The sequence below is a fragment of the Alternaria dauci genome, chromosome 6, assembly GCF_042100115.1.
Source record: "Alternaria dauci strain A2016 chromosome 6, whole genome shotgun sequence".
Lineage (NCBI taxonomy): Eukaryota > Fungi > Ascomycota > Dothideomycetes > Pleosporales > Pleosporaceae > Alternaria > Alternaria dauci.
The window spans coordinates 36926-61934 of NC_091277.1; the positions used below are offsets into that span (position 1 = coordinate 36926).

Here is a 25009-nt window from a genome sequence, read left to right on the forward strand (position 1 = left end):
ATCTTATTGCTAACGACCTCGCACTCCCTCTGCAACTTACCCTGCTACCTTAGATGAAGAAACATGGCTAGCGAGAATTGAGAGTGTAGCAGGCCCGCTAATCGTGTCAATCGCCACCATGTACAACATGTTCAAGAACGAAAAAAGAAACCCAAAAAGAAAAAGAACTCTTCAAATCATGAGTCGGATCTTTGACATTACGATTATATCTCTGGATACTCTCTACCAACCAACACCCCCTCCAAAAGCTCTACACAAACGAGTACTCACAAGCCAGCGGCGCCTCCTCCTTGACCGCCAACGCCGTAAACTTGACACACCCCTTACTGTGCGCCGGCTCCGCCACATCCGCAATCCACACCTTCCAGCCCTTTGAATTATCGCCATCAAACAGCGGGCAAGCCTGGAAGCCAACCGGCATGTTGTTGCTGTTGAAAACAAGCTCGCTCTGCTCCGTGAGCTTAAACGGCCCATACTGCTGGTTGCGGCCAATCGTCTGATTGGGACCCGTCGTGTATTGGATGTTGCCCTGGCCCATGCCGGAGCGGTCAACGTAGAGTTGCTGAAAGTCAAAGGTGCTCTCGGGTGGGGCGCCGGTGTAGAGGAAGACGAGGCCCTGGCCGTTGACGACAAAGCTGGCGTAGTTTTGTTCGGCGCCCGCGGTACAGTTGGCGCCTTGGTCGGCGGTGCCGATGAGGAGGTTGCGGCGGACGGCTTGGATGGGTTTGCAGTCGAGGAAGTTGGGGGTCGTCTCGGGGAGCGCAATGATCTTGAAGATGTCGCCGGGGACGACGGGTCCCGTGGAGGGGGGCACGGCGCAGGTTGTTGCGGATCCGAGGGCCACGGTGGCGGCAGCGATGGCGGCGGTGGTGTACTTCATGTTGAGGTGTGTGTTTTGGGGGTTGGTGGAAGGGAAGGTTGGTTGCGGGTATTCAGTTGTGCTGGAGAGTTGCAAGGCACTGCCTCTCACTCTTTATACGTCTTCCAGTCTCGCACACCGGTCCCACAAACCCAAGAGGACAATCAATCTTCGACGCCGATCCATACTGTAACGCGTAACATCGTGAGCTCATCTGACCGAGAATACGAGCCTTCGTCACCCAGCAAAAGCGAGCGGCGCCACACCCGGCGGAGACATTTAGCCCTCGATCCCGTAAATAGCGAAGCTGCAGGAAAGGGACCCGTGCATCGGGGAAATAATGTGCAGGGCGACGATTAGTTCTGTCGTGGAATAGAGTTACGATCGCCACCACACGGATGGGTGCATGCGCATTAGCTGTGCATAAAAATAGAGTGTGGAGATCCCGTCGCTGCCGGTATGACGGTATGACGAAGTGCAAGAACATCATGTCATCAGTTGCGCTGCTCACCGTTTCTTCTGCGAGGATGAAGCTGTGAACTGTTGTTATGCAAAAGTGAATTGTCCATACAAGGAAAGACAAGCGGACGCTTCATATGGCCGAGCGCACGGCCAGAAGCAAAGTCGGTGTGCCGTTGCAAAGATGTGGAGAGTGTTGTTGATGTTGCGGTCAGCACTACGGCGGGTTTGTGCGCACAGGCGAGTGGACTTCCGCCAAGAGGCTAGTCCGGAAGTACGACAACAACAACATCTAGCATCTTTTGCGCTTGCTCGAGCAGCGACGGCGGCATTGTGTCAAGGGAGTAGGCCAATCTGCGACGAGTGCTGCAATGAATTCAATGACCATTGCCATCTAAATCAGGTCTCCTCAAGACTGAAGGCAGTTCCACAAACCCGTGGTCAGCCGTTGCGCGACCAGTATCATCACCTCGCCCATCACCCGTCGTGTAAGCGTAATAAAAGAAGTATATACTAAGATTCCACGTATCCATTCCGCTTCAGAGCCCGCCTCCAAAGCCCCCCTCAACAAAGCCCACACCTCAACCCCAGCCTGCCCGTCATCTTCGCCGCCTCCACACTATCCGGTCCTTCAGCCCCCCCATCCCTCTTATCCAAACACCCCCGATGCCACAAATGCCTACAAGCAAACAACACTAACCCCTCACCCTCCTCCCTCTCGCCTTCCCCCCCTTCATCCCCCAACACATCCGCCTGACTCGGTCTCTTCCCCTTCGCCTTCCCGCTCACCTCCCCATCCCACCCATTGCTCCCACCATTCTCCATTCTCGCCTTCGCTCTCCCCTGTTCCCTCTTCTCCCACGCATCCCACACACTAGCTCCCGCTCCTGGACCCCAACATCTCTTCTTACAACCTTCGCAGACCTGGCCTCTGGGCCTCCACCCGCGTTTCCTTAGCTCGGTAATCTCAGCGACGTGTGCAAAAGATTCTTTGTCCAGGAACCTGTTAGCGAGGCTGAGGATCGTTTCTTCAAAAGTGTATGCGGCAAAGATCTCGGCGAGGACGGAGCGCAGGTCGGAGAGCGAGGGCGAGTAGGTGTGCGAAGCGCGGGTCAGGAAACAGCGGAGGATGCGGAGGAAGGAGGGGTTTGATTGGGGTTTGTGGACGGGCGGGTGGGCAGTCGACGGCTCAGTGGTGGTGATGGTGCGAGCTTGGGGACCTGTGCGGGTGGGGGGGATGGTTGTTGATGTGAGTAGGGCAGAAAAGGTTTGTTGGATTGTGGAGCGGAGGGTTGATACGATGCGTGCGGTGTCGACGGTATCGACTTGGTCTACCTTCGTTGATGCAAGGGTGGCGTCGTGGTCTGCGACCGCATTCGATGTATCTCTGATGAGGCGTACGGATGTATCGACCAAATCGAGCCATAGCAGTTCGTCTGGTGCTAAATCTTGTTCCCGAACCTCGCCGTATGCGGACTTCCGCCGGTCGATTGTTGACTCTGGTCTCCGCTCAGCTGATCGGGTTTGTCCCTGGCATAACCAAATACCGACTTTGATGTACTTTTGGATATCTTCCAACAAGTCGTGGACTGCTTCTTCGGTATTGGCAACATCGGGCGTCTCTGCTGCGGCGCCAATGAGGCCCGTCAATGCGGTCTCAAGCGTGCCGAGGTGCCTGACCAGCCGATCCATGGCGCCCTGGACAAGGCCGTCACGAGCCATCAATATTACGGCACCGTCGACGACGCCGCTCTTCTCCAGCGCTGGTAGTACCGGCTCCAATTTGAGATCACTAGACTTCAACGAGCTCACAAAATCAGCAACATGCGCACTGTTGTAGGTACACATGAGCTGAACATAGCGCTCGACGAATCCAGAAGGAAGTGTCTCGTCGATGACCGGCTTGGCACGTTCTCCGTCTTGACCTGGTTCCACCAGAGCCTCTAGATAACGGTATTGAGCGTCAGGTTCGGCCTCGATAGCATCCAGAACAGGTTTCAGCAGATCGGGCGCATATTGCTTCAGTGTGATGGCGGTTTGCGCTGCGTCCACTGCCACTAGATCAGCGGCCCGGTCGACGATGACTGCCTTGACCTCGTTGACCTGCTTCTTGATGAGACCCTTGCTTGGCCGCAGAATGTCAGCGATACATCCAAAGACTGCTTCCTCGTCCTCGTCATCAACAAGGTACGTTTCGAGCAGTTTGGCGTGCTGATGTGCACTCCGATAGACAGACTTCAGTACGCGATGGAACCCTGCGGTTTCGAACAGTGGTACAAGACTTTGTGTGTTTGGCGGGTGGTAGATGGAAAGCAGGTACTCGACTGAGAGCTGGCAGTCTTCTTTGATGGCGTCGGTGGGGTAGTTGCAGAGGCCGACGAGGATTTGGTGAAGCGAGGTTCCCGGAAGCATAATGTGTTGCGGATACTTGGGCAGATTTCGCGCGACGAACATGTAGAAGTAGATGATGTCCTCCAGGTCAAAGTTGTCGGTGTTCATGATTCCAAACAGGTAGTTGATGATGGATTGGCGTGTCGGCGTAAGAGCAGAGCCACGCTGTGTGCCATTTGGCTGAGCTCCGTTGGGCGCATCCTGTTCCCCATTCAAGAAGCTGTCCTCAAACGCCTCGTTGAGCATACTCATGAAGCTCGAAGCGTCAAAGTCCAGTACGAGCTGCAGGTACGGAAACGGTGGCTCCGGACTACCGTCGGTGCGTGTGAGAATAGTCTCGCCTGAGCCTGGTGGCCACTGAAGGTTCTTGCCGGAGAACAAGAATCGATACATGTCCTTTTTGGCACTGTAGGCTTGGTCATCATCCATGAATGTGCCTCCGGGATACACACGGCCCGTGAAGGTGTATGCGAGGTACGGGAAGATCTTTTTGGCCGCGGTTAGATAAACGTTGTCCTCCTCGTCCACATCAAAGTCTACCAATTTGATGAGTTCCAGGATATTGGTGAGTGGCGTAATGTAATCTCCAATGGCTTTTGTCCACGCGTAGATCAGCGCATCGTACAACACATATTGCTGGCAAAGTGTGGTGACTTGATTGAGATCCATGGTACTTGTGTCAAGCCTGCAAATCATCTCCTCGAGCTGGGTAGAGCGGTTGTGCGATGCGTAGAAGGTTATGAGGTCTTTCAGGACATTTGGTGGTACTGACGTGATCTCATCATCCTGGATATATGGCTCAAGAGTCTCGAAAAAGGCCTGCTCTGCTGACGCCTCTTCGTACGCATCATAGACGCCTTCAAAGAGGAAATCATACTCTTCCATGCAGATCAGGCCCGTGAAGACGACTTGGGCCAGTTCCTTTGATCGTCGTTCTTGTGTATCACTGTCAGTGTCATCGTGGCGAGAGAAGGAATACTTGAGAGACGCTGTTATCATCTCGAGCAGCTTTGGTTGCACCAGGGCATGCCGAGCCTTGTCATCCTCAGGCAGCCCGACAGTAAGCTTATCCGCATCGCCAACGTAGTATGAAGTCGCCAGGCCAATAGCAGCTATGTAGTCGCCGTCTTCCATCAACGCCAGCAGACGGTCAGCCCAGTTGGAGAGAGTGCCAATCGAGCAGTCATTGAAGCCAAGCAGGAAGAGCCGGCCCTTGTACGCTCGGAAGCTCATGTAGAAGGCGTCTGCTACGACGCCATGGAGTGACGGGTCCTCCTCGTCAAGGTGCTCAATAGCAGGCTTGAGCTGTCGCGAGAAGAGATCCGAGTGGTAGATATGCTTCTGCAGCAGGTCGAAAGAGTCTGTCACACGTAACGTATTGTCTTCCAAGATCATGAGACGCTGGCTGATGGTCAGTACGCTGAGGACCGATCTGCTAAGCCACTGGACTGCAACAATCGCCTCTTCTGCCTTCCAGCGACTCCGGGGTCGAAAATGGAGCTCTGTCGGCTTTTCTCTTTCCGACGGTGGCGGTTGAATCTGATCTACCTCCAGTATGGTAAGGACATTTGACCAGCAATATACGAGCTTGGTCTTGGAGACTGCATTCTCAGGTCCAGTGGACGTTTTTAGTTTGACAGCAGGAAACCAGGCTAGACAGCCACTCAAAGCGCTGTGTGCCTCGACGTCCTTTGGTCGAGGTGCCTTGTGCTGTGTCTGCGCAACCGGGGTAGTCGACACTATGACGAGCAGGTAGGGTGTCAGGAGCGCGGTCAAGCCCATGCTGTCGGTGGGCTGCTCTACATTTCCCAGTGGAAGCGGAGCGAAAGCCAGTACAGAACTGGGTTTCCGCGGCTTCTCCAGTGACTTGGCTGATGCTGGATATCTGCCCAGAATGCGAGTAGTCTTGACTGTGCGTGCAATGGCTCCCAATCCGCGGGTAGCCAGATGGGAAAATGCCATGCCTGCATCGTCGGCCGATACGAGGGCCGTATGCCTGGTGCCAAGGAAGCCCAGGTGCAGGATGGCGACACCAGACACATGGCCGTCCGACTTGTGGTCCTCGAGGTTTGCCCTCTCGAGAGGCGGAATGTGCAGGAAGGGCTTGGCTGGCTTCGCAAACTCCCAGGTGAAGATGTGGCCCGTTGCATGTCCGCCAGCAATGGTCGAATGATCAGCAGCAATGGCCAGCGATGTGATGGCGCCGCACTCCACGGCCTTGGTGCCCGGTCCGATGATGGATTTGAGGACCTGTTGGTAGTCGAAGATGAGGATGAACCCCTTGGACGTGCCGATTGCCAGCGACACGGTGACATTCAGACACGTGGGGCGACCAAAGTTGCGCTTGCCAATCTCGGAGAAGACGTGGCTGGTAATCTTCTTCAGCCTGGTCCATCGCACGACGTCCCATGGCGCCTGGGGCGTTTCCGACCCGTCGTCTGACAGCTGTTGGAAGACGGCATTACTCGACACGGAGGATTGTCGCGAATGCGGCGAAAGGAAGGCGGGCGACTGGCCCCGAGCCGGGGACGACAACGGAGAGGGCGACAGGCGCGAGGAGAAGCGACGCTCAAAGGGCTGCAACGACGCCGGGCGGTGGGCGCGGAGCGAGTTGTGCGACACGGGCACGCTGCTGGTGGGTGAGGATATGCCGGAACCCTGTCTTGGTCAGAGGACTCGCGTGTCGTTGCAGCAGACAGCATACCTGCACCGACGGTGTATCATCTGGTATATCTGTCGAGGCGGGGCTTCCCTCGACTGTCACTCTGGGCCGCATGGACAGCTCCGAAGCCGAGTCTTGCGCCTCCGCCTGTGCATTTCCGCTCCTTGTCCGCGCAAACGTCAGGCTCTCGGGGCCGTTATCCAGCGACTGAGCGTCGTCGTTGTCGTCGGTGCCACGGCTACGCTCCTCGGCCGCACTTTCCTCATCCTCTTGCTCCTGCTCTTGCTCCTGCTCTTGTTTATCGACTGCGCCCACGGCGTCGTCGCCCATGTCTATCTCGTCTCCATGGTCGTTGTGAGCACTCGAGTGGCTCTCTCCCGAATCTGAGCTCATCTGCCTCGTTCTGCGCAAAGCATTGCTTCAGGCGCACATTGAGCAGCGATGGCGGGGGTCTCTGTGGTTCGAGGTTGGTGGCACCGGGCGATGTGGCCTACGCGACGGACGACTGGGAAAGCAGTCTAGCGGCTGGGACGGCAACTGGGGGCGTGTACCGCGGCTACAGACGTCGGTCGAAGCAGTGAATGTCGCCCACGAGGGTTGCCAAGGATGGCGCGTTGGTGCAGCTCGAGGCGCGCTTCGCAGATCGCCGCAGCTGCCGCACCGTTGGGTGAAGGTCCAAGCTCCTGCCGAACGTCACTTCCGCGACGACTAAACGCGCCGCATTCGTACAACCCAACAACCTCAACCCTCAGCCCACGATGCCTTCAATAGGACCCGCAATGCCTCCGCATCTGTCCAAGCGCAGTCGCGACGATGACGACGACCAACTTTCGAGTCCGGAATCCACAGACAAGCGCAGACGAGTCATCGGCCCAGCACCTCCGCCTTCCGCATCCTCACCACCGCGCACATCTGGTCCCTCTCTGCCGCCAGACGCGCCATCGCAATCACCATCACGGTCCAGCAGTGTAGACAGCGACATGGGCCCCGCGCCTCCGCCAGCCGCAAAGCGCGTCGTAGGACCCGCACCACCACCCGCGCCTCTCGACCAACTGCCGCCCAACCCTGCAGACAGCGACTCGGATTCAGACAGCAGCGATGACGACTTTGGGCCCGCCCCGCCCCCAGCTGAGGACGCATCGTCAGGCTTCGACAACGACACGGGGCGGTCCGCATTCGATACAGAGCCGCAGTTCACAGACGCACCAAAGAAGGCACAGCGCGACGAATGGATGACGCTCCCACCCACCCAAGACGACCTCGCCGCGCGCATGGACCCCACCAAGATGCGCGCGCGCAAGTTCAACACCGGAAAGGGCGCAGGCAACACGGGCGGCATGAGCAGCGCATGGACCGAGACGCCCGAGCAGAAGCTCAAGCGGCTGCAAGATGAAGCCCTGGGCATCGCCGCGCCCACAAACGCTGCGCCTGCGACCTCCGAGTCGAAGCGCAGCAAGGAAGAGGAGAGGCGGGCACGCAAGATGCGCGAGAAGATTGAGGCGACGCGGGGGAAGAGTCTGGTGGAGCAACATCAGGCTAAGGGCACGGGGAAAGAGAAGGAAGACGATCCGAGTAAGCGCGCGTTTGATTACGAGAAGGATATGGCCGTGAGCGGGAATCTGAATCATAAGCAGAAGAGGGAGATGTTGAGCAAGTCGAAAGGCTTTGGAGACCGCTTTTCGAGCGGCAGCTTCTTGTAGTTGCAATACAGGCTACACGACGCCGAATGCGTGTCGCATCGAGCCTCGAAAAAAAGCGCGGGGAAAGCATCAGGTCTGTTCCTTGTCCTCATAGCTTCAGGATCTTGTGGTCCCCAAACTCTTCATCCAGCAACTTCGCAATAGCTTCATGATACTTGTCAATCCCGCTCGGCCTCGTCATCGCCACCCACAAATCCTCCGGCACCTCGACGCCCTTGGGCAGCTCGCACGTCAGATTCCGCGTGAACAGCGTCAATCCACATCCAGCTTCCTTGAACGTATACGTAATCCAACAGTACCCCTCTACACCCCCCGACCCGTCCACACCCTCTGCAATCCTATTCACCTACCGCAAGAAATCGTAAGCGCATGTACCCCACACTACCCGTCCGCTTTCATTCCTATACTCAAGACTTGGAACCGGAATATACATACCTGCCTAAACGCAAACTTGCGCCCACGATCCGCAATCTCCAACACCCACGTTGAATGATACGTGTTTTCGCCCACCACGACTTTTTCTGTCCACACGTCGCCGACTTTGAGTGGGAGAGCGAGCTCTTTTGCGTCAGAGGGGAGACCCGCGCTGCCTTTGTATGTGCGGCCCCAGTTTACGGGGTTGCCGACAAAGTCGTAGATTGTGTCCGGGGGGTAGGCGAAGATGGTTTCAGAGGTTACACTCATGACGCCCATGGTGGCTGGTTGTGGGGAGAGTAGATGGAGGGGGGAGAGGTAGGGTTTGGGGGAGGTGTTGGTTTTGTGGTCGTGGGGAAGATGGAGAGTAGTATTATGGCGAAACGCGGTTGAGGCTTGACATTTTACAGGTGGTACCAGAAGCTACCGTTCAAAGCAACACATCGTCATCGTTGCGGTTGTAGCAAATACCAGTCCTCGGACGTGTCCCTTCCGAGGTTACACTACCGTAGCGTGCGCGGGGTAGAAGTACTAAAAGACGGGCGACGAAAGTATACCATGAACACAGAAGTTGGTCTGCTGTGTATCCTTGCACGATTACGGCCATCTTCATATGCTTTGTTAGACCCTGTCTAGTCTTGCTTGTGTGGTCGCAGACAGCTCACATTTCCTCTTCTATCCCGATAGTCATAGTATAGAAGTAGTAACACAAGATGTGGTCGCCATTAGATCTTTTTCAATCGATTTGACGTCCACCTTGAGGGTCACGACGCAGTGCGTAGTCAAGATTCATCTATTCGCCGAGAGCTTGCTTGCTGTGGTCGAAGTGGGAAAATGCGCTAGGTACCTTCCCAAGCAATGACACTCCACACAACATGATTGCTACTAATGATCTGGAATCCAACTGATATGTTCATACAGGCTTGCCTGCAAAGTCTAACACAGGGCCTTAGAAGATCAGTAACCTGCTTTGTCAGTAGATTCTCATGTCGTAGCATTACAATACAACAAACCTCAGACAAGTTACGCTCTAGTCTTGGTCGATCACTAATCCGCGACGTTTGATCGCAAAGCATCACAGAGGAATCTAGAGTAGTATACTGCAGAGTCTGCAGTGTAGACTATGATCCTGCTTCGTATTCGCCGTATTGTCGCATAGTGTTTCGGAAAACGTAGCCAAATGTCGCTGATTCGTTAGATTCCTTGCCAGATTCAGTAACGCTCTCCGAGCCAACGATGGTAAGGCCCACACATCTGCAATGCTCGTCTGTTCTTGGTAATCATACTTACTAACACGGCTAATCCGTATTGTCAACATAGGGTCGCAGTATCGCAGTGGGAGGTCATGAGAAGAGTATACAAGTATCGTGAAGCTGGCCAGTCGTTATAACAGTGCCTCTCACAACGACTGCTTCCCTTCAAGCAGACTAGAGTCATCAGACAAATCACTTTCCCCAAGGATTCCAGCCCGTTCATCATCCTCAGTCATCCAACATGTCTTCATGCAAGAAGGTTCTGCTTATCGGCGTAAGTAGCACTTCCTCTCTTCCAGATACTCTTCCGTAGAGTGAATCCATGGCAAGATGCCGTACCAAGATGCACCAGGCTAACGATCCGAAAATTTAGGCAGGCGGAGACTTGGGTACTAAGATCGTAGAGGAGTTCCTCGACTCACCATTCGAATTTAGCATCATGAGCAGGAAAGAATCCAGCGCTACATTCCCAGCGGGTGTAAAGAACGTCTTCAAAGCCTACTACTCAAACCTAGAAGACATCAAAAGCGCCATGAAGGGCCAGGACGTCGTCATCAGCAACGTCGGCCCAGCTGGCATAGCGCACCAACACATCTTTATCGATGCAGCGGTCGCAACCGGCGTCAAAAGATTTTTCCCCTCCGAATACGGCACCGATACTCGCGATCTCAAGACCACTGAGATCAACCTCTACGGTACGCAGTACAAATACGCCTTGGTGCGATACCTGCAGTCCAAAGAAAAAGAGAGCAGCTTGACCTGGACGGCTCTGATCTCCGGTGGGTTCGCGGAGTGGGGCTTGAGACATAGATACTTTGGTTTCGACTTCAAGACCAGGACTGCGACGCTCATTGATGACGGCGTGACCATAGGCTCCCAGAGTCGGATGCGGACGATTGCTAAAGCTATCCACGCGTGCATTGAGCATTTTGAAGAGACGAAGAATGATTACATCTTCATTGCTTCTTTCCATCCGTCTCAGCGCGATATACTCGCGAATATCGAGAAAGTTGATGGCCAGAAATGGAAGGTTGAACATGTTACGTCGCAGGAACTGCAGATCAAAGGGCATACGCGTGTCATCAAGGGTGACTGGATGGGCATTGCGGATCTGAGTATGGCGACTGGGTTTGGGAAATGGGGTCTTGTCGATTGGAGGAACAAGAATCTTTTCAATGAGAAGTTGGGATTGCCCAAGTATGACTTTGAGGAGACGGTCAAATCTATTATGGAGGAGTTTCGGTAGTGGTGAGGTGGGTGGTTTGGTAGCCTAGTTCGTTAGTGCTTATGAATGGCGGCATTCTATGGCAGTGCTAGTATACCTTTGAGAGCTTGTACGAACCGCAACAACATCGCTTTCTCGCATGATTTGATAATCGCACCTTAGAGGAAACGTAGTAGCCTCCAGGTCGTCGACTTAACACGTGCGCGTTATCTTTCACAGCAGTGTCTATTGTGAAATGTATCGTGACTTCCTGAGTTTAACCACAATTACTACTGCCACCCTTAATGGTCGCAGTTCAACCTTCACTCAAAAAGCGGGTAGTACATCTTAATCTAGTGTGTATCTATCTGCAAAAAGTCAGTGTGATGCGCGAAGGTAGACTCACGTCTTATTAGCACACTCAAGCGTTACTCCTCGGAAACGCTATCGTGTACAACTTCCCAGCTGAAATAAATCTGTGCGGGACGAAGGGATTATCCGCGCGGAACTTGCCCGTCGCCTCGGCGCTGGACTCAGTGGTAAAGGATGACGCTGCTTTCAAGCTTGAAGACGCGCTCAGCTCACGCACCACGCGTCGAAACCCCGGTTTCTACAAGCTTCGTATATGGCAACGCCCTGATTGTAGCCTCGTTGGCTGATCACGCCCAGCCATGCAAACTCAAGCGCTACGTCGTATTGATACCTGCTTGCTTCTTACAGTCTCCCCCCTTGGTTGAACTGCCTAGTGGAAAATCTTGCTCTTAGCAGGCCTCACAAACTATAGGATTTTTTATTCTAATACTTTGTAAGGTCTAAAGACTCTGCAGCTTACAAAGAGGCCTTGTTTGGATAAAATAAAGCCTTGTTTAGCTTATTTAGGCCTACAAGAGAACCTTGTTAGAGCGTTAGAGACAACTAAAAGAGGTTAAGATATACTCTTCTAACTCTTCTAATTTGCTAATTTTCCTACCAGGCAGCTCGACTGGGCGGGGGGGGGGAGGGGGGGAGACTGTATCTTTGCAATGAAGTATTGCCGCTTCACACCGTACGATCGGCGACGAAAGGATTTGGGAGATCGATATCATAGCCTTCGCTAGGGGATCAGGGTTGTGGAGGTAACTAAACTTGTTGACACCAGAAGCGGGCCGAGATGTCACGTCAGCTTTGTCGATCTCTGCGCCTGAATGTCTCCCGAGTGTCTGCACGAGTGTGTAGAGTCGCCTTTGAGTCTCCTACTAAAGTCCTATTGTATGGCAACGATCATTACCTAGGTAGGTTGTGCTTGAGGGAACAGTACCAAATGTGTCACTTGTGTAAACCATAAGTGATTCAAAGTTGACAACCAGGAACATGGCAAATATCGAGATAGTTCTGTGTTGAGTAATTACTCATGTTCGATGACTGATAGCGGCTTTTCTCTACTCCGGAACCGCCGAGGCGAGAAGGTGACCGACGTCACGTGGTCAGCACACGCCAGTCTAGCTAGGTACTGAGGTACTAGCGCTTACTCACTTGGGCCTTTGCATCCTACTCCAGAACGTCGCACACGTTCTACCTTACAGTGGCTTTGATCCAAAAGCCACGAAAATCGATGTCGCATTCATTGATGTTACCGAGCCTTCTAATGTTCCTAAGCTCCGAGGTCTTCTAGTATAAGAGTCAGTCCACTATCCCAGCGAGTTTCATATCGTTTACAACCTCTATAGAGTTGTCGTTGCGAAGATTTCTTGCCTCCACATGGATATGGATTGCCACCGAGAACAGCCTTTCTAGAGCGTACTTAGACCGTCCGAGAATGTCTGCCTTCATGGACCGTACCCAATATATCTAGGTCCCGCAACGAAGATCCATCATTGCTCTCATTGGGAGCCCTTAGTCACGAAAGTATAGGTGATTACCATGGGGACGTTGTTTGTAATCATAATAAAAAACATGTCCATTGAAACGTAGACAGATCCTGTCCCGCTTCATAGAACAATTCTTACACCAGCACTACACAGCTGTTCGTGGGGTATGTGTCAATATGTTCAACCCAGTCTTGACACCTGATATGGGTGGGAGCCCAGCGTGAAGGGTCTTTGGATCTCCCGCTCCCGAATTATCGAGGTTCTTCCAAAATAGAGCATTGCCTGGAATTGGCCGAATAGTAATACCGTCATGGTCGTTACATTCCACAAATTGACACCACTTCGGGTCCTCTTCCGACCAGTTGATTTTCAAGTCCGGAAATCTTGTTCCGCATGTATCGCAGGTTGCCTCTGAAATAGCGAAAATAGTCGTAATGCGCTGTGTCTCATTTGCGAGCACAGGCTCATATTGTTTATGATCCCAGTGAGGTTTTTATTCTTGGCCTGCAGAATACCGTGTCAATTGAAGTGGTTCGTGATCGTTCAAAGACGAATAGCCCTGGAAAGAGGAGGCGCGAGACAAGACACGTGCAACTACCGGGTCCGATCTGTCTAGCATAGCAGTACAGCTTGTTCGATTCTCCGACACAGCCGGCGTACCGTCTTCTTCGGCGACCATTGACCTTTTGAAAAGGTTTCCACTGTTCATCGTTAACAGCATGTTACATCTGAGCGCAGATACGGGTGACAATATACCTAATCTCGAGAAGATGCTTTCTTTCTTCTTCTGGCACAAACCCTATGATGTAAATCATCAAGGGATCAAATGATAGTATCCGTACTGAGTAAGTGTCGTCATCCTGCACTGGGAGCACAGATGGACGGAGCTGTGGCCACAGGAAAGCTGCTAGTATGGAGACAATGCAACATGTTAGCGCTGTGCGGCCGAGAGGTTTGAACAAGGTTGAAGAATGCATCGCGACTGGCTAACACGAAGTGGATGTGAAAGGCTGAGTGGAATTTGAGGTGATGTGGAATGTTGTATCTACATCGCCAGGTTTACATAGGGCCGATATACGAGACAGCCGATTTGAATCGGTCCGCGTCTGAAATCAGAAGGCCCACAGGCTGAGTACCCTGAACAATATCTGTACGGTGTGTACATGAGAAGGACACGATGTGGGCTTCACGATACCAAGTAGTACTGACAGGCAGCATTGACGTCTGTTCCTGACTCGTGGTGACTTTCCAAGTATATAAGGCACAAAAGTTACTGTACGCCAAGCGATACCCACAACTACAACTGTCTGTAATTGCCTTCAATCAACAATCAATATGAGGTTCGCTCTTGTAGCTTTCGCACTCATTAGTGTAGCACTAGCCGTGCCGAACTCCCAATACGTTGCACGCGACCCCGAGCCCCAACGAGGCCCCGTTCGCCCACCTGGCGAGAGATGTGGCACCCCAGGATCATGCCCTAACGTACGTTCTTAGCTGATTATATCGTGTTGCCGCATGCTAAGAACTTGAACTTTTAGGAACTAAATTGCATTTGCCGTTAGAATCAAATTGCATCATTCTTCAACACCGCAGAAACGATGATCTTTTCTGGAGTTCTCTACGCTGTCTGGCAATATCAAACATCTAGCTGAGGTTATATAAATATCGATCTGAACCTGCCCCGAAAGATTATACTCAAATATATTGTCCACAATCACTACCACATCGTAAATTGAAAAAAGTTCCTTTAGCTGGCGGAAGTCCAGTACTGTAGGGTGGAACCAGTTCATTGTCTGCATGAAGTGATTGAGGTCTTGTCAGCATGAGAACGCACCGCGGATAGCTTGTCGTAACTATCGTGGTGGTGAACCGGTAGATGGAGCATAATTTTCGCAGACGATGGTGCTTCTCATTGTGTAAACTACATAACATGAGTCAACACTTTGCTCCGTGCACTGCTTAGGTTCTCTGAAGTAATATCGGGCTGAGTTAATACAACAGTCACATCCTTTCTATCTTGACTCGTGGCACCTTAAATATTGTGGAGCTTCAAGTCTTCTTCATTGAGAATGCGCTCCTCGCTGTCGTTTTGAAGAGTAAGATTCGTAGAGATGTGATGCGCTCTGTGCCGGGTCGTTCGACTGACTCTGACCCCGCGTTCTCCACCATTACCGAAACCACCGCCGATTGTTCTGAATCCACTGCCAGGGGGCGGTTTTTTTTGGTCCACATTGCTCGACCTAATTGTACTGGATAGGAAGGGGCCGAACCATTTCCTGAGCAGGGGGAAGATCATGGGCAGATTGGTCGTGAAGATGGCGACGAAGGTTTCGCGAGAGCCCCAAGAGGCTGTGTGCTCAGCGCTGTTAGCGGTATCCTAGAGATACATGAGTATGATAAGACTATCAATATCATTTCGAAATCTTTTCTTACACTTATAAGATAGAAACTCTTCACTATTGCGCACACAATCACCAGCATGCCAGCCCCGAGTACTGTCATGGCGGCAATCTTGTCGTACATCTTCAAACTCGACTTCCATAACATGGGAATCGGTATCAAGAGCAGGTACAGGTCGGTGACTACGTTGAGAATGAATGTCACCCAAATGAGCTTCTTCGATTCCGCTGCTGTACATGTGTTTCCAGGATCAGGATTGATCTGCCAGTAGTGGTGGAAAGGTCGGCAGGAAAGATATATTGTGAAGATCACAGCGACGAAGGTAGTGATAATGAGAGCGAAAGCGGTGTAGATGCGAGTTGTATAGTTGTGGAGGCCGTTCTATACGATAGTCGTCAGTGAAAGCTCACGCATTGCAGACGGTAGATACACATACTATAAGACGAAGGTAGAAAAGCGCCACGCAAAGCTTGAGTGACCAAAGTAGGCATGCGGCAGTCGTCCATCCTGCCACTTTGAGTTTAGATCCCAAGACTCTGGAGTCGCGTTAGCAATAAGAAAGTACTTTATCGCATCACTTCCACTATGCACTGGCCATCTATGTACCTCATGCTGTACTCGGGATCATCTCGCGAAAGCGTACTGCGCTGATCAGGCGTCATACTATCATTCGCGAGACCATGGACGTATACCCCCAAGCTATGCCTGAGGCTGCACTGGGCTGTATAGATGAGCTGGAACATGAGCCGTTAGCAACGCTCACTACGCTGCCAAATGAGACACCCGGTACTTACGATTGCAATCCACACGAGATAGTCATCGATTTGAAGGTTGCAATAGCCCACCGCGGAGACTCTGGCGTATGTGCGCAGGACTGTAAACGAAACGGCGAATGCATAGAGGGTCCACAGTTCCACAAGGCCCATAGCGAGTCTTTGTGGAACAGCGTACTTGATAACAACCCGACGAGAGCAATTCCTTCGATCTTCTGAACTAAGGTAGGCAGAAGAGCAGAGTCACTGCACCACATATGTATCCTCTGCTAGCCGCGTTTGCGATAAGCTACGAATACGAGCTGAATGACCATGGCCTTGGGCTATTGAGATCCTTGGGATCCTGGTCACGTTGGCCATCGATCTTGATTTTGCGGGCCGACCCTGCGCAAGGCTTACAGTCTCTTCCGGGTCCCCCCGGATCCCCTAGTTTGACTGCCTCGTGCCCAAAAGCAGCAAACTAATTAGGAAGATCATTCTTGACCCTTTCAAGACATCTCGAACGTCTAGCAAGGCCCTTCTATAAGCTTCAAAAGCCTTGAACTCTAGGAAACACTCTGTCATTGGTTGTTGCAGAGGTCTAACGGCTGCTGAAGCTTGGTTTTCTACCGGGCAGTCAAACTAGGGGATGAGGAACGATTGATTTAGTGGACAGCACTATTCTTGGCTTGGTGTGTCGTATACCAGAATTGCAGCGTGGGTCGCAAATGCGCTTTAGCAAACTTGGTATCAGCGCGGGCGATTCGCGGACGGCGACGTCCATTGGTCAATCCTGTTGAGCTGGGCTGGCGGACCGTCGGACAAGCCAGGGCTGTGTATGGAGCAGTGGCCGTGTTCCTGAGTTTATCCTTGCTGCGAAGCACCATACACGTGTCTTGGTGCTTGTGAGTAGTGGCAGGGCAAAACCGCCAACGCAGGCACTGGCTCGGGGATCGCGGTTGCTATTATGCAGACGGCTAGCGGTGCGGCTCGTGGGAACGTGTCCAGCCACCGAGCCAATCATAGTAAGGCCGGGACCCCACAGAGACCCGCCATCTCGCTCGACAATATGCAGGCGCACGACTCACAGATCTACAAGACTCGTGTGAGATTGGGTCCGCACCAATTGTGGAATAGCAGCTGCATCCTTCGATGTACGTTGTCCCGCCTCCACGCTGTCTGGACCCTGGGAATGCGGCCGCTGCGAGGTCGTACGGAAGTCTTTCTTATCCAGGATGGTGCTTTCTGCCGTCAATCGATTGCGTCTTTCTATTTGAGAAGGCATGAGCCAGACTCCTGCATACTGGTAGCCTACATTCGACTTTCGCACCAGGTGGTAGTCCCCCATCGGCATCATGCATCCGAGCGTCCTGAAACCATTGGCGGTCGCAAGCTGGGTCTGGGCCTCGTTCACGCCCATCGTCTCAGCAGGCCCTACTTCGGCGTTCGAAATATTCTCTAGGACCCCTGCATCTGGCATTGACGTGAAGACACTGGCACCGTACCTTTCCGCCAATGCCAAGATCTATCTACCGGGCACCAAGGAGTTTGCTACCTACACAACTCGCTGGTCCAATCTAGAAGCCCCAACGCCCAATATCGTCATTGCTCCAGGAACTGAGAAGGACGTTCAAAGGATCGTAAGTTTGCTGTGTGCATATCAATGTAAAAGCAAACAAGAACATATCTGATCCCGTGTACTTCAGGTCAAGTTTGCGAACGACTTCAACATCCCGTTCCTCACCTACAACGGCCACCATGGAACTCTTACGACCCTGGGCAAGATGGAATACGGTATTGAAATCTACCTCCCCCAATTGGACAGCTTCTCGATCGCCAAAGACGGAAAGTCGGTGACCGTCGGTGGCGGTATCAACGCAAAGAGCTTGACAGATGCTCTTTTGGCCGCCGGCAAGCAGACAGGTAAGCTGATGCTACAAATCAAGGGCGCTGATTACAGGTTCTGACAAACCTTAGTCACCGGATGCTGCGAATGCGTCAGCTATCTAGGACCAGCCCTTGGCGGTGGCCACGGGTGGTTCCAGGGCCGCTACGGCCTGATTGCCGATCAGTTCCTGTCCATGAACGTCGTGCTTGCGAACGGCGACTTGAAGACGATCGACAGTAATTCAGACTTATGGTGGGGCATGCAAGGCGCTGGGCACAACTTTGGTGTCGTCACGTCGGTTACCTCCAAGATTTACGGTGTTACACATTACGATTGGGCGGTTGAGACCATCGTCTTCAGTGGTGACAAGGTAGAAGAGGTTTACGATGCTGTCAATAAGTACATTGTCGAAGATGGAAAGCAGAGCGACGATATTCATGACTGGAGTTACTGGCAGAATGATGCAAGATACAGCACTGAGGGGGTAAGATGATCTACAAGCGCTTATCTGATCCCAGAAGCTGACACGGAAATAGCCAGTTATTGTCATGTTCATCGTGCAAGAGGGTGTCACTACCGTCAATGCCAAGTACACCGCCCCTTTCCACGACATTGGCCCCATCGCTGCTATCCCGGAGTCCGGGACCTACAAGGATCTCGCAAGGTGGACTGGTGTCTCGCTCGAGTCGCCGCCGTGCCAAGATTTCGGCTTCAACAACCCTCGATTCCCCATCTACATAACCTCTTACAACGTCACTGCACAGCGAAAGGCTTGGGACTTCTACTCCTCGGTCATCAAGGGTGCCGACAACCCATACTACAACTCCATCTTCATGTTTGAAGACTACGCCAGTGCCGGCGTTCGCTTCCGTGATAGTGATGCTAGCGCGTTCGGGTTCCGCGCTGCGACTACCCTCGCTGCACCTCTAATTATCTACAACTCTACTGGCAAAGCGGAGGACGAGGCCGTCAAGGAGCTCGGCACTCAGCTTCGTAACATCATCCTTGAGGGAACGGGATCAGAAGAGCTACATGTCTATGTCAACTATGCGTACGGTAATGAAGGACCAGAGTCCTGGTATGGTCATGAGGGCTGGAGGCAGAAGAAACTCAAAGCGCTGAAAAAGAAGTATGACCCTAAGGGCAGGTTCAGCTTCTACGCACCCATCGCGTAATGGAGTAGGGCTTAGTGAAGAGACAATAATGATGAATTGGAACATCGCATTTATACTCCACTAACAATGATGATGACAGCATCGTACGGCAGTGATGTAGAGAAACAAAATATCTTCGGAATATTCGTCTTCTGAGAGAATACCATCTCTATAGATCACGCTCAACAACGACAGACGCTGTCTCTTGTTTTTCGATGGGTAGCTTGTGGTCTTTGCATTTGGAGCTCTAGGAACTCTTCCTCTACCAAAGTCCGGAAACTCCAACCACTACCCATTCGTCTTTCAAACTGAATACTTTGAACACCGCATATGTCTATCGCTAATGAAATTGATGGTCAGATCCAAACCACTTAGTTTGGAAAACCCCACTGGACAAGTTCCATGCTCAGATGCACATTGCCTACACCGACTGCAACGCGATGACATTTCCGTACAGCAAGTCTCCCGTAGAGATTTCTGCCATGCTTATCACCATCGTTGGGGTCTTTTATGTGTACCCGTAAGCTTGTAAGTCCAGGGAAATCTTGGGCGCCGACTTCGACTCTCGAGCCCCATGTCTGTTCCAGTACTTCTTTGCTCACAGTAGGCTCTGAATCCTCTATGCCAATCTTTAAAATAATGGACTTGATAGCCCTACGATACACAGGCGGAAATTTGGCAGCCCAGAGGCGAACTTGCTTGAGCCCAGGGCACGAGAATGTGCCTAGTGACCATGGCAAGACGCGAGTTTCGTTGAAGATCTGACAACATACGCGGAGCAGAGCTCGGTGGTTGTTCCGATAAGCCTTGGGTACGTGGTTTATCAAAGTCCCGTTCCTAGTGAAGTCCCATGTATTGCCGCCCAGGACAAATTCGTAAATTAAGTTCCGCACATCACCAGGGAGCTGACTGAGGAAGGGCGAGACAACAAGATTGCGCTCAGTGCTAGCAGAAGTCAGTATATGGGTGTGACATCTCGAACGGGAGACTTACGTCTTTTGCAATACGGATATGGTTAAAATTGTGGAACTTTTTGTGAAGCACAGTGCCGTAGTTGGAATCGACAGTGATTGCCAGAGTGTGTTATGGAGTTGTAGGGAGCGATACCAAGGGTACAGATCGGAAAGAATGATATACCAGCAGTACTAAGGACATTGTGCTTCATTGACGATCTTCGTGCCTTCATCGTCATTGTCACGTGACCTATGCCTGTTCCAAATGCGACCCTCACCAGTGAAACTTCTCCTTCGATCTGGTCATGGGGAATTGAATGCCACCTATAGTTATATTCCACTCGGAAAGGCTCTTGCGACGACTGCTGGTACTAGCAAGGCAAAGAGTTATAGATGACATGATGGTCCTTCAGTGTCGTAATGTCGGCCCTAAACACGACTTCCAGAAGGCGTTTGGAGTGTGCAGTCAGTGCGAAGCACCTTATTTTCAATTCTGACCACGCGAGCTGTGAATGATGCTTTTGGCTGTCTGGCGTAGATATACAAAAGTGATGAAAGGTACACTGGTGGTTGTTGGGCTTGCCAGGAGGTGCAGCGGATTTCGTGTTGGCGTGGACGGGAACGATGCCGCTCCCCCTTACTACCGAGGCCCAGAAGACAGTCCCTCCGCAAACAGTGGGCGCATCATTCCTCCACATCACCCGAATCATCTGCCATCGCAACACAGCACGTACCAGGTTTCGCTGAGAGAGTGGTTCCGCGATGTCGCCTTGCGTTGGACAGACGCCCGATAATGGCTATCGCCTAAGTCGAGCGTGCGACGGCCAGCCCAGACCACAGGCAACGCACTGAAGCGCACACAGGGTCACCGCACTCCACATGATCTTGCGACATGCGCCACCAGTCCTGGAGGTGTTCCGGAGATCCGTGGTGGAATCGGACGGCAATTGGGATGGTGCAGTTTTCGACGAAGTGGTCAGGATCATGACGACATGATGAAACGCGCGGCATCCCATCCCATGCGCACGTCACCTTATGGCAATGCCCTTGCAAACCACCGCAAAGAACCATCGATACCGCCTGGAAAAGAGAGATCGCAACCAACACACCGTCTCATTACCTCGATGCAGGCATGCCTTCCGCTGGGCTGAAGATTCGCGATGTCACCCCGACGATAACCACCTTCTCCACGCCATTCAATCGCTTCGCACCGTTCGGGTACCGCAAATTCGTTGCAGTAGGCAACCGAGCCACAGCCATCCGATTACACGACCACCGAATACTTCTCCTGAATCCCATACAACTGGAAGATGTGGTCCGCGACAAGCTTAATCGTTTGGGCGGCGTTCATCTCATCGCGAGTGACCTGGGCCATCACATGTACGTGAAAGACTACGTGGATGCATGGCCGGAAGCAAAGACCATCGGAGTCCCGGGACTGGATAGCAAGAGGAAGGACGTGAAATGGGATTACATCTATAAAGACTGGCGGACAAGCCCGGAGGACCAGTTCGATTTCGCGCAGGACTTCGAGACCGTATTATTCGAAGGTTTCATCACATATTGTGTCGCTTGGTACCATAAGCCAACCAAGACACTGATACAGTCAGATCTCATGATGAATCTGCCGTGTACAGAGGTATGTTTGCGCGCCCATGCTCCACTTTTTACCGGTACTGACCAAATATCAGCAATACCATCCCAGCTCGGCAGACCAAGGTCCGCTATCGCGCGGATTCGCAAAGCGCGCACACCCCCGATCGATATGGGCGAAGCGCCTTGTATACCATATTGCGACCGTTGATTACACTCTCATGAGGCGCGATGCGAAGAAGGTTGCGGATTGGAAGATAGACCGTATCATCTCATGTCACGGCGATGCTCTCGAGAGTGGTGGGAATGAAGCTTGGGCATCGGTATACGAATGGTTCCTGAAGGGCAAGGCCAGACCGGGCGTGATCGAGAGATTGATGAGTCCCGTCATGAAGGTCGCGAGGAGATTTTTTTTGATGTGAGGCATAGTCGCACCTGGTCTGTCCTTTATCATGGGTGGTGCAGCAAGCTATGCCCTGAGGCGGCGAGCGAACCGCAGCAACAAGACTTCGAGAAGCTTGTTTACATGCACGAGAATCAAGCCCCTATGACATCGTCGCGTTGATGCGGACTGTTTTCTCACCTTCTCCATATGCGTTTTATTCGTACCAGAGGTTCTCGGAACCATTTCTTTGACTTGTGGTTTTTTGTCTTGTTCGTTTCGGTTGTCGGCGGTGGTCGACCCGGTACATTGGGACTAGCAGCATCCTCGCGTGTTGCCCCTCTCTGGTCAAACTCCAATATTGCTCCTGGGAAATGGTCTATTTTCTCCGTTCGCATTTTCTCTACCATCGCGCTCGTTGCAGGTGTTTCCGAAACGCTTGGTCCATCTGTACTTGGCGCAGGACTCCTACGACTTTCACATTGCGTACCATTCTCTCTCCTCAACCTCTGGGATTTCGTCTGCATCAGCAATCCGGGATCACTTCCATCTCCCGTTAGCATATTCTCGTCGTCCGTGGCCGGATCGAGCACTTCCTCATGCAAACTTATATTTCTTGGTGCCCGCAACGAGGGTGCAGAGTCGCCCCATCGGATATAAGCCAGATCTTGGGAATGATCTGGTGAAAGACTTTGTGCAGGAATCTTGGGGCTCTCCGCTTTGATGATCGACTGCAAGATTATGGAGAGGTCAGCGCATATGACGTCGATTTTCTCTCGTTTTTCGGGCGCGCATTGAAGCATCTTAAGTTCAATGACATCGAGCAGCTCTCTGGCAAACGTAGAATCCATGCTCAGGTCTTTCAACTCTTTCAGTCGCTGTGTGGCGATCAGTACAGTTGCTTCTATGTTCTCGGGAATCTTACATCTTTCACGACTTGCTTCACCTTTGGTATCCTTTGGCCATCCTGTGACTTCTCGAAGTTGAAAAATTTGTCAACTTGGACTCCTTCATAGGTCACTAGGTCTTCATCTTCTCTTTGCAGACTAAAAGCTTCAACTTTGTCATAGCCTTGAAGGTACCAGACGACAAACTCTAGAAAGACGCAGCCCAGGGACCAGATATCGTACTTTTGTGAGATCCTTTCCTCGATGTCCAACTCTGGTGCTCGATAAGCCCAACTGCACCCGTCAATGCGCGAACGGGAAACGAAGGATTTCGAGGATTGCGAATGATAGCGTGTGAGTCCGAGGTCGGAAATCACTAGAAGATTGTGATCGGTTCCATATTCCTGGAACCACAGGATATTCTCGGGTTTGATATCCCCATGTCTTCCCCAGTCACGTGCGGCATCATCAAGAGATCCGAGGTGGGTCGACCGGCCATTCTTTTGCCCAGTGGTCAGACCGTGGATTCTACTGACAGCTCTTGCAAGGCCGAGGCATTGTTTTGCTGCCCATCGCTCATCCAGCAATGTCGGTGGTCTGATATTATAAGTTTCCCAGAATTCTCCAAGGTTACCGTCTGCCCATTCAAAAAGTAGGAAGAACTTGTCTCCGTGTCGGAACGTGAGCAAGAGCTTGATAAGGTGCTTCTCTCTCTGAATCTGCGCACAAGTCTTCTCGAGTGCAGCAAGCTCGTCTTTATACGCTTTGTGATCTCCAGCCTCGATGGTTTTCAACGCGAACACTGGTTTGACCGAAGACTGCAGGTTTCAGCATCGATCGAGGAGACAACGTTCAAGAAGAATACTAACATTAGATCCTACAAAGTTGTGGTGACTAGGGTGAATCTCAACCTTGTGAACAACACCAAATCCGCCATTAGTCTTGTGCTGGAATACCTTCCAAGGAAGCCTGATACTCGACTCTAGCTCGTAAGAACACAATCGGTGGTCCTGCATGTCAAAGAAAGGAATAAAGAACATCTTCTGAAAAGTGCGGAAGAGCTCGATATCCTTTCTCTCCCAGGTTTCCATAAGCTTGTCATTTTCCGAGCTGCGCGTTCTGACACACCACTTGGTGCTCCCCGTTGAGCGCTCGAGCGGCAGTTCATCGTCCCAGATGCCTTCTCGGATGAAGTACTCGATATGTGCAACTTGTGACATCATAACCAAGACACCCAAGATACGTCGCCGACTTTTGCCCGACCGTCGGTCAACTATGCTCGCAAACTTGTTTTTTAGCTCTTCAAGCGTTGCGAACTCGTAAGTCTCGTCCAAAAGCAATGCGATCGCCTTGTCATTGAAGATTGATTCGAATGCATCAAGGGGCAGGAATTCTTCGCGATCAAACTGACTCCACTCGAAGGCACTTTCGATCTTCTTTGTGATATTGGCCAGAGTGGATGTAGATCCCAATAGCTTCTGGGCCTGAGAACAGCGACGAAATTTGCGCTCCTCAAACACTGCTTCGAGAGGATCGGGTATCACTGAGTCACATCCGCTGAGTGTTTGAAAAAGTTCTGAACAGCTTGTTGCAGCTGCCTCAAAGCCCAGATCCGAAATTTTATGAACCGAGGATTCATCTTCGCTTCCCCTACTTTGCGAAGCAGTGATATGTCCCTTTCCGCAGTCGTCTTCGTCAGCCAGACGGTTGGTCCCATTCTTCTTGTTCATGGTAATACCAGGGCCACCGCTGAACTCGTTTACGTTCAAGTACAGAGGCCTATCAATTCGATGACCAAGAAACCCTGAATTCGAAAGCGGCATTGTCTGTCGCTGGGAACGTGATCGAGAAACCTTGGAAGGTTGATTGGCTGGACCTATATCCGTAGCTTGGGAACGATGCTCTAATTCCGGCTGTATGAGTGAAACCATAGCTCGAAGCTTTCCATCTCTTGTGCTTGGTACCCAGACCTATGACGGCACAAACCACATCCAACTTATTAGCGCTCAGGAGACCCGCGATTTACGTTCGGCGTAGGGACGAGTAGTAGGGTTCAGCAACATGGGAGGGTAGCGCACCCAAGCATCGGTTTCCTGGAAGAAAGTAACAAGGCCTGAAATCGGTCTTAAAACCTGCACACCAGCCCATGTTCTGCGCATTTCGAGCCGCTTGTGTGTTATCGAGCCCCTAAACTCTTGCTCGCAGAGGCGC

General features: G+C 52.0%; 8 protein-coding genes across 8 annotated transcripts; 4 read left to right on the plus strand and 4 right to left on the minus strand.

The window, feature by feature from the left end:
* Positions 1-250: 250 nt before the first annotated feature.
* Positions 251-880, minus strand: ACET3X_006373 (uncharacterized protein; the record flags this gene model as incomplete). Its single annotated transcript, XM_069452934.1, has 1 exon — positions 251-880. One exon carries the CDS (start codon positions 878-880, stop codon positions 251-253), a length of 630 nt encoding a protein of 209 aa, XP_069305141.1.
* Positions 881-1705: 825 nt separating this feature from the next.
* ACET3X_006374 (uncharacterized protein) lies at positions 1706-6962 on the minus strand. The gene is made up of 2 exons (XM_069453043.1): positions 6414-6962; positions 1706-6367 (listed from the first exon to the last, which is right to left on the minus strand). Exons 1-2 carry the CDS (start codon positions 6762-6764, stop codon positions 1883-1885), a joined length of 4836 nt encoding a protein of 1611 aa, XP_069305142.1. The 5' UTR covers positions 6765-6962; the 3' UTR covers positions 1706-1882.
* Positions 6963-7129: 167 nt separating this feature from the next.
* Positions 7130-8071, plus strand: ACET3X_006375 (uncharacterized protein; the record flags this gene model as incomplete). Its single annotated transcript, XM_069453154.1, has 1 exon — positions 7130-8071. The coding sequence occupies one exon, from the start codon at positions 7130-7132 to the stop codon at positions 8069-8071; it is 942 nt and encodes a 313-aa protein (XP_069305143.1).
* Positions 8072-9979: 1908 nt separating this feature from the next.
* ACET3X_006376 (uncharacterized protein) lies at positions 9980-10984 on the plus strand (the record flags this gene model as incomplete). Its single annotated transcript, XM_069453264.1, has 2 exons — positions 9980-10012; positions 10112-10984. The coding sequence occupies 2 exons, from the start codon at positions 9980-9982 to the stop codon at positions 10982-10984; spliced, it is 906 nt and encodes a 301-aa protein (XP_069305144.1).
* Positions 10985-14821: 3837 nt separating this feature from the next.
* ACET3X_006377 (uncharacterized protein) lies at positions 14822-16115 on the minus strand (the record flags this gene model as incomplete). Its single annotated transcript, XM_069453374.1, has 5 exons — positions 14822-15166; positions 15223-15570; positions 15626-15725; positions 15796-15923; positions 15984-16115. 5 exons carry the CDS (start codon positions 16113-16115, stop codon positions 14822-14824), a joined length of 1053 nt encoding a protein of 350 aa, XP_069305145.1.
* A 1141-nt stretch (positions 16116-17256) lies between these two features.
* ACET3X_006378 (uncharacterized protein) lies at positions 17257-19059 on the plus strand. The gene is made up of 4 exons (XM_069453442.1): positions 17257-17581; positions 17648-17864; positions 17919-18313; positions 18366-19059. Exons 1-4 carry the CDS (start codon positions 17297-17299, stop codon positions 19002-19004), a joined length of 1536 nt encoding a protein of 511 aa, XP_069305146.1. The 5' UTR covers positions 17257-17296; the 3' UTR covers positions 19005-19059.
* Positions 19060-21068: 2009 nt separating this feature from the next.
* On the plus strand, positions 21069-22117 carry ACET3X_006379 (uncharacterized protein; the record flags this gene model as incomplete). Its single annotated transcript, XM_069452602.1, has 2 exons — positions 21069-21575; positions 21628-22117. The coding sequence occupies 2 exons, from the start codon at positions 21069-21071 to the stop codon at positions 21949-21951; spliced, it is 831 nt and encodes a 276-aa protein (XP_069305147.1). The 3' UTR covers positions 21952-22117.
* A 698-nt stretch (positions 22118-22815) lies between these two features.
* Positions 22816-24621, minus strand: ACET3X_006380 (uncharacterized protein; the record flags this gene model as incomplete). Its single annotated transcript, XM_069452613.1, has 2 exons — positions 22816-23616; positions 23668-24621. The coding sequence occupies 2 exons, from the start codon at positions 24619-24621 to the stop codon at positions 22816-22818; spliced, it is 1755 nt and encodes a 584-aa protein (XP_069305148.1).
* Between the last annotated feature and the right edge of the window lie 388 nt (positions 24622-25009).